This window comes from Myotis nattereri, assembly GCF_964212035.1.
Source record: "Myotis nattereri genome assembly, chromosome: 19".
Lineage (NCBI taxonomy): Eukaryota > Metazoa > Chordata > Mammalia > Chiroptera > Vespertilionidae > Myotis > Myotis nattereri.
Window position 1 is genome coordinate 17,560,632 of NC_138095.1, and position 8,620 is coordinate 17,569,251.

Sequence of the window (8,620 nt, forward strand, 5' to 3'; positions counted from 1 at the left end):
GGACTGGAGGAAGCCTCCTTTCCCATCTGCTGGACACCAGCGGCTTCCCATCTGGGCCGAGTGCCCTAGAAAACCTTTCTCTGCTCCCAGGACAGCACGAGGCCTCCTCCGCCTCCAAGAATATATGACGGTGTGTTTAAAAATAAAGAGGAAACAGTGCAGAAAATCAGCAGAAAGCTGTTTTCCCCAAAGAGCTGAGGGCAGGAGAGCAGAGCACGCTTTCCCAGGTGCCCCGGCCACAGACTCCTCTGGGGGGCACCGCGCCTGCCTGCCCAGCTTCAGAGGCTTGGGGAGCCCCAGCAGTGCTCCCCTCAGGCCTCATCTGGGTCCAGCCACTGAGGTCCCAGGGGTGCACGGGGCCTTGGGATTCCTGGCAGGTCTCACTGTTTCTGGGCATCTCCCATCGGGCTTTCCGTAAACGTCTCCTGCCTGGGGGCAGAGCAAACTCACGCTGGGATCCTGCAAACAGCACCTAGCACATCCCTCATTTGCCTTTGTGACTGTCGCGTCCGGGAGCGGGGGCAGGTGGCCCTGTGCAGAGTGGGAAACAGATGTCCGACACAAACAGCCCTTCCTGTGCCCCTCAGTGAGATATCTGGAAGCTGCTGCCATCCCCCGGCAGCAGAGGAAAGGGTCTGCCAGCGTCACCCGAGGCAGCTGACTCCGTGATTAGGGGACATTCATCCAGATTGTTCTATTGGGGATGCAGTTTCTGGGGAAGGCGAGACCCCAGGAAATAAAAAATAAAAAAAGCTTGTTTATAAAGAGGAAGAAGGATTGAATGATAGCAGTCCCAGTCCCCGAGGTGGCTTCTCCCAGGATCAGAGGGTCATAGAACTTTCTGGAAGGAGCAGCTCATCAGTCTACGCAGGAGCCATAGAACATCCACTCTGTGGGCCACGTATGGTGGGTGCTGGCGAGCGGAAACCGAGACCCAAACCTCGCTCAGCCACTCTCTGCCTGAACTTCCCTTTCTCATCGGAAGGTTGGAGAGAGAATACCTGCTCTGGTCTGATAGCTTTGTTGTGAGGATCAGAGATAATCTTCTAGCATCTGAAACGGGTGTGAGCAGAACATCAGGGAATCAGACCCAGTACCACAGCTTCTGGGTGTTTCTTTCAAGCGCAGCTCACACGCCAAAAACGTTTTACACCCTTTGAAAAAATTTACTTTTGAGATACAGCTGACATAGAACATGGCATTAGTTTTAGGTGAACAATATAATGATTTGATATGTGTATGCAATGCAAAGTCATCACAGTAAGTCTAGGTACTGTCCTTAGCACTTCAGCACACAGTTACAGTATTTTCTCTTATGTGAGAACTTCTAAGAGCTACTCGCTCAGCAACTTTCAAGTATACGATGCAGCGTTGTTACCTATAGTCACCATGCTGGACACTGCACCCTCAGGACCTACCTTATAACTGAAGCCTGTGCCTTTTGAACCCTTCACCCATTTCTTTAAATATATATATATACTTATGTATACATGTATATATATATATATATATACACACACACACATTTTGAGAGAGCGGGGAAGGGAGAGGGATAAAGAGATAGAAACATCGATGAGAGGAAGAGATTGATTAGCTGCCTCCTGCAAGGTCCCCACTGGGGATTGAGTCCACAACCCAGACATGTGCCCTGACCAGGCATCTGCTCTGACCAGGAATCGAACCAGCAATCTCTTAGTTTCTGGTTGACGCTCAACCACTGAGCCATGCCAGCCACCAGTCGGGTGAACCCTTCACCCATTTCACTCCCTCCTTCTCCCTCCTGCCTCTGGCAACCACCGAGCTTACATTCTAATGGAGGGAAAGAGACTATTAGAAATGAACATGATGCGTAAGCAAACAATACAGTATTTATGACAGAGAGTACGGGATCCTACTCCGATGGGTTGTTGTGGATACAAATGACAGTCCATGTATAATATGTGGGCTCTGGGAAGAATTTGGTAAGTTGTTGCAATTGTAATTTTTTAAATCGCTCCCAGATTTCTTTAACTCCCTTAACCACATTGTGTCTATTTTGCACCTAGGAACTGTTCATTGATTCCTTCTACAAACACCTATTGACCCTCTATTATACCTCAACGACCCTGTATTAGTCACCAGGGATACAAGTCAATCATTAAGAAAACATGTACCCTTCCCTTGAGAATCCCACAGTCTGGTCGACTGTACATAGAAGAGAGGCCTTGGTGAGCTCAGAGGCGGGAGTGACCTTGAAGTGGTGTGTCTCTAAGAATCAGAATAGTCCACTTCATGACGATGTCTTTATTTTTAACTCAGGTGTCCCAGCGATGGCGGGGGATTCCAGGAATGCTATGAACCAGAATATGGAGATTGGAGTCCCTCCCAGAGACCCCAGGAAGATCCCCAAACAGGCTCGCGATTATGTGCCCATCGCCACGGACCACACCCGCCTGCTGGCCGAGGGCAAGAAGCCACGCCAGCGCTACATGGAAAAGACCGGCAAGTGCAACGTGCACCATGGCAACGTCCAGGAGACCTACCGGTACCTGAGCGACCTCTTCACCACGCTGGTGGACCTCAAGTGGCGCTTCAACCTGCTGGTCTTCACCATGGTCTACACCATCACCTGGCTCTTCTTTGGCTTCCTGTGGTGGCTCATCGCTTACATCCGGGGCGACCTGGACCACGTCGGTGACAAAGAATGGATTCCCTGTGTCGAAAACCTCAGTGGCTTCGTGTCGGCCTTCCTGTTCTCCATCGAGACGGAAACCACCATCGGGTACGGCTTCCGGGTGATCACGGAGAAGTGTCCGGAGGGCACCATCCTCCTGATGGTGCAGGCCATCCTGGGCTCCATCGTCAACGCCTTCATGGTGGGCTGCATGTTCGTCAAGATCAGTCAGCCCAAGAAGAGAGCCGAGACACTCATGTTCTCCAACCACGCGGTCATCTCCATGCGGGACGAGAAGCTCTGCCTCATGTTCCGCGTGGGGGACCTCAGGAACTCCCACATCGTGGAGGCCTCCATCCGGGCCAAGCTCATCAAGTCCCGGCAGACCAAAGAGGGGGAGTTCATCCCCCTGAACCAGACCGACATCAACGTGGGCTTCGACACGGGGGACGACCGCCTCTTCCTTGTGTCGCCGCTCATCATCTCCCACGAGATCAACGAGAAGAGCCCTTTCTGGGAGATGTCCCGGGCCCAGCTGGGTCAAGAGGAGTTTGAAATCGTGGTCATTCTGGAAGGGATGGTGGAGGCCACAGGTAAGACACTTCGTCTTCCTTGGCCGACCCACGCCCAGGAGCTTAGGCCACTGGGATTGCAGAGGGTGGAGGTTCCTGCCGAGAATCCTGAGCTGGCAGAGTCCGCCAGCCGCTCCCTAAAGTGTGACCTTGTTGCTCTAGGTCGAGTAATAGCAACAGCTGGGGTTCATCGAACCCTTCCAACGTCCAGGCCTGGCTCTGAACTTCCAACATGTAAGATCTCATTTAATGCCCCCCCACACCCCTAGGAGACAGTGTTCCGTGGGTCCCAGGTTAGGACACAGGCACAGGCAGACGTGTTGTTATTTGTGCAGGAGAGGTGCTACCAAGTTGTAGGGTCAAGATTCACACCAAGGCAGGGACCCCAACATTGTCACGAGTTTCCAACAGGCTAATCAGCCTGCCTCCTCCCAACCTGGCCCAGGTGTCTATCCCAGAGGAGCGGTGTGATCAAATGACTTTTGGGAACACAGGGTTAAAAAAGGGGACCTGATTCTTAACAATGGGACTTGAAGGTGTCTTTCAATGCTGTGAATTGCTTGGTGAAGAGAGGAAAGTGAGCTGGATTTCCCAGACTCGGGGATTCCCCAAGTCTCAGAATCTTTTTTTTTTTCTTTAATATATTTGTATTGGTTTCAGAGAGGAAGGGAGAGGGAGAGAGAGATAGAAACATCAATGATAAGAGAGAATCATTGATCGGCTGCCTCCTGCACGCCCCACACTGGGGATCCAGCCCACAACCCGGACATGTGCCCTGACCGGGAATAGAGCTGTGACCTCCTGGTTCATAGGTCAACACTCAACCACTGAGCTATGCAGGCCCGGCTCGGAGTCCTGTTTTTGAAGAGACACCTATGTCCCAGACCTGTGGGAGGGGGGCTCTTCTAGCTCCTCCTCCTGCCCCCAGCAGCCTGCCCCCAGCTTCCAGCTCAGTGAACACTGGGTGTGCAGAAAACTCTCCACATCCACGTATGCCCAAGCCATGCCCTCTCCACAGACAGCCTGGCACTGCCCTGCTTAGCTGTTGACTCTGATAGGCAGCTGGCAGCCATGAGTGTCCTCATTCCTCAGCCACACGGAGCTCTGTGTGGGGCGCTGGGGAGTCCTGGTTGGAGGAGTCCAAGCCCCACACCCACCATGGCCAGACCCCCTGGATGAGGGGCCTTCTAGCCACACCCGCACCTGCTCCTTAGTCACCTCCCCTCACTCCTCTTACTACTTTCTCCTTTTTTCACTGAGCAGACAGAACACTTGTAAAAAACTCACTTGTAGAAACATTTTTCTCATTTTTGCAACAACACCGCAGGGCTGGCTTCCATCTGCAGGGGGCAGCTTCCAGCAGACGAGGTGGTCACACCCCGGCCTACACTTACAGATCTAACGCCTGGTCCTCCCCACCACACTGCCCCAAATCTTAGGGGCCTGTCACACCGGCGGCCAAACAAGCCGTCCGCACCTTCCAGAAAGCTGGTTGCTGGGTGGGCGAGCCAGGCGGGGGCAGCCACAGAGCTCCCCTGCGGAGCCACTGGGACGTGGCTGGGGATGCTAATGGGTCCCAGGGGCCGGTGCAGCCAGGCCGCTTGGCCATCTGCTGGGCAGAGCCGGGCCAGGCAGCATGTGGCTGCAGCTGCGGGAGCCCCTGGGACTGAGGGCAGTCAGGGTGCCAGAAGCCTCCTCCAGCCGGGCTGGGGCTCACAGCTTGTGCTGTGCTTGGTGCGGGGCTCGGGGTCAGAACACAGGCTGAGTTTTTGCAGGAGGAGCTCAACTCCAAGGCGACGAATGAGGGGTCAGATCAGACCCATGGGGACAAATGGGAAGGCAGGCATTGCCCTGGCCACCCCCCTGGTCACCCCCCTGGCCACCCTCACTGCCACCGGAAGCAGAGGGGGCGGGTTTGGAGCCTGCACAGCTGACTGTGGTCATCTGGTCTCCTTCAAAGTCAGTGGCCTGCAGTTGACTTGACCTTTCTGGGGACCTTCTCCCCTGCCATGACCTGGGTTCCCCTTGCTGCTGTATTTGGGGCTGCAGGGAGGCCAGGGAGATGAAGGAAGGAGACCACCCACCCATATCTGCCCCAATCAACGACTTTTATGGCTTGATGGCCACACGTACAGAGCCTGGTGTGGGCTGTGATTCAGGCCCGGGTTTGCCCAGCACAACTCTGCTATCACCTGCCTCTGAGAGCTGTCAGTCAATGAGGATTCCAATCTCACAGGGTCATTGGGGGATTGAACGATTAAATGAAAAAACATCTACAGCATTGTGCCTGGCACCGGGGGTGGGGGGTGGGGGAGAGGCTCATGCCATTTCCAAATGCATTGGAAGAGGACCACGAGGGGCACAGGCTGGATCTCTAGCTGCAGGGTCACCCCCTGTCCACCCAGGATGGGGACAGAAGACCAGGCAGAGCCGCAGAGGCTGGACCCACTGGCGCTGTGGAAGCCCTGCTCGCTGTCTTTCCTGAGGCCCAGAATCTGCGACAGCTGACCTGGCAGCTGGTAGGCTGCTTGGTACCCAGCTTGGGCCCCACAGCTCTGCTGACCCTGGGGGTTGGACAACGAGGGGCAACGACTAAATGGCAAGGCCTGACCCAGGCAGCCCCCTCCCGCACCCCCAGGGCAGAGAGCAGTCCAGACGCCGGAGCCCGCGGTGGGCAGGGTGCACTGGGGTGGCCCAGCATGGAGCACGGGCTGCTGGGAAGCAGCCTCTGACCTGCGCGGGTTTGTTGAGACCCCCTCCCACCAAAGGCCAAGCTGCGGGCCTCTCCTCCAGTCCACCGAGAGCGCTGGCTCGTCCCTTCTGTGGGCAGAAGACTCCGTATCAGAGTGGGGCCTTCTTCCTGCCCTGAGCACAGAGGCTTCCTGACCCATAAAACACAGTTCCCCTCCCTCTCCCCCTCTCCTGAGAGCAAGTGACACCCCAAAATAACACGGGCTTGCCGGGCCGAGTGCACAGGGAGCAGAGGCATTGGAGCATGCTCCCATTGGGGAGCAAGCTGTGAGAGAGAGAGAGAGAGAGAGAGAGAGAGAGAGAGAGAGAGAGAGAGAAGGGAAAGAGAGGAGTTTTCTGCCCATATGTGTCTACTCAAAACAATCCCCATGTGTCCTAAATGCCTGTCTGCTTCTCCGTGTGCGCTCACTCTGAATCACTCTGAATATGTCTTTGTTCAAGCTCTTTCCCCGCCTCTTTTCTTCTCACTCCTCCAGACCTCAATCCTGTTTTCAGGAACCATGTCCATAGCTCCGGCTATTCCAGAATTACCCACTCCAGTCCCCAGGAACCCATGCCAGAATCTTGCATTTAATTTGTTACTTTCTGTCTCACACCTTGAGCTCCCTCAGGTGTGCACAAAGTAGCTTATTTAGCTTAGCACTAAGAAGATGTTCAGCAAATGCTCGATGAATGATCAAGTGGTGGTGGGTGGCTGGATGGGTGATGGATGGATAGATAATGATGGGTGATTGGGTGAATAGATGGATGGGTAATTAGGTGGTTGGATGGATGGATATATGAATGATGGGTGATTGGGTGAATAGATGGATGGGTGATTAGATGGTTGGGTGGATGGATGGATGGGTGGATGATGGATGGATAGATGAATGATGGGTGAATGAATGAATATATGGATGATAACTGCATGGTTGGCTGCATGCATGGCTGTGGCCAGTCCTGATACATGTACCCTCTGTTCTGCAGGCATGACTTGCCAAGCACGGAGCTCCTACATGGATACAGAGGTGCTCTGGGGCCACCGGTTCACGCCAGTCCTCACCTTGGAAAAGGGCTTCTATGAGGTGGACTACAACACCTTCCATGACACCTATGAGACCAACACGCCCAGCTGCTGTGCCAAGGAGCTGGCGGAAATGAAGCAGGAAGGACGGCTCTTCCCATGCCTCCCCAGCACCCCGCTGCCGGGAAGCTGTGCGAAAGCAGAGCTGGATGCTGAGGCTGAGCAGGATGGAGAGGACCAGCTGGAGGGGCTGAATGGGTCCCGGGAGACCAGGGGCTTGGTGTAAGGGCTGCCTTCTCCCTGCAGCCTCCCTCCCTGGCTTCTATGAGCTCAGATGCTGCAGCGCCAGGGCTGGGGTGGGGTGGACTCGCTGAGTGCCATGTTTGGGGGACTCTGTGGGGAGGAGGAGTATATCCAGGCTCAGACCCTCCCAGCTCAGGGCCTCTCCAAACAGGTGGCCTGCTGCCTGGGCCCCCGAGGCAACACTGCCTCTTCTCTCCCAGCCTCTGTGGGCGCTGGCTAAGGACCAGGCCAGGGCAGGATTCCCCACAATGAACGTTTCAGCGTGGCCTCTGCCCTCACACACCTCTATCAGCTGGCCCGCGTCACCTCCCTCCTCGGGTCTCACAGACCCACCAGCAGCCCCCCGCTAGGGTGGACACCTAGAGAGGGCAGTCACCCCCATCCCCTCATTCCTACCAGCCCAAGGCTCGTCGTGGATTCAGGGAGGAGACGTTCTGCCCTCTTAGAGGCTCAAACACCCATCCTAGATGGAGGTCGCAGACGATGGGTGGGTCCACGTCATGCAGGGACGGCCTTGCTGATCTGAGACCCGTAACCACTATTGCGCGCTGCAGAGAACAGGGCCTTGATGGTGTCTTGTGATCCGTGAAGGGTGTGCGTTTCCTCTGCTGAGCTCTGCGTGTCCAAGGCCGCCTGCTGGATCGGTCACCTGTTTAGTGTGACTCTCAGAGGGTGGCCTGGGCCACAGAGCTCCTCTGAGCACCTGGACAGTGTCTCAGTCCCCTCCAGGCCACCCCCAACACACTGTGGCCTGCACCTCCCATCAAAGGGAGAACCCCGATGCCCAAGAATCTCAAAGTACTTCTGCCCTTCACTGTGGTTTTCTTTCACCTCTCAGAGAGCCTGTGGCAGCTCCAGGGAGAAAGGAAGCCGGGGTTCAGAGGGCAAGATGAGCCCATTGGGGTCCCACCAAGGTCTCACTCGGGGTCCACCCATCACTTCTGCCGGGCCACAGGGATGGGGGAGAGGGAAGGACAGCAGAGAGAAAAGCAAGCAAGCAGCATTTTTAAGTAAAAGCATCAGCACCCATCGTTGACTGAGGTGTCTGACTTCAGGGCTCAGCACATCTTTGTTAATCAGCGAATTAGAGGGTGGGAGGAAAAACGAGAGGTGACTGCGGGGGCAGCTGCACCTTCAAGCCCAGGAGGGACCCACTCTCAGCTGCTGATGCCAAGAAACCTTGGGCCTGCCCTCCAGGGGGCCGGGGCCGAAGAAGGCGGCGGGGCTGGGCGAGCAGGGATGGCGCCCAGGGGAGGGGGTTGGGGGTGGGCTGCCTCCTCCCATCTTGCAAACATGGGGTGAGGGGCATAAGTGGGAGAAGGAGCGGGTGAACTTTAG

The 8,620-nt window shown here is 55.6% G+C and overlaps 1 protein-coding gene across 1 annotated transcript; it reads left to right on the forward strand.

Annotated features, from left to right (window-relative positions):
- The first annotated feature begins 2,304 nt into the window (after window positions 1–2,304).
- Window positions 2,305–8,342, forward strand: KCNJ5 (potassium inwardly rectifying channel subfamily J member 5). The gene is made up of 2 exons (XM_081114024.1): window positions 2,305–3,246; window positions 6,943–8,342. The coding sequence occupies exons 1-2, from the start codon at window positions 2,310–2,312 to the stop codon at window positions 7,263–7,265; spliced, it is 1,260 nt and encodes a 419-aa protein (XP_080970150.1). The 5' UTR covers window positions 2,305–2,309; the 3' UTR covers window positions 7,266–8,342.
- The last annotated feature ends 278 nt before the right edge of the window (window positions 8,343–8,620 follow it).

What these genes read in the sequence shown, in the direction of transcription:
- KCNJ5 (XM_081114024.1), top strand. Translation starts at nt 2,310, where the DNA reads ATGGCGGGGGATTCCAGGAATGCTATGAACCAGAATATGGAGATTGGA. An exon ending in AGGGATGGTGGAGGCCACAG is followed by an intron (nt 3,247 to 6,942) that starts GTAAGACACTTC and finishes TCTGTTCTGCAG; the next exon opens with GCATGACTTGCCAAGCACGG.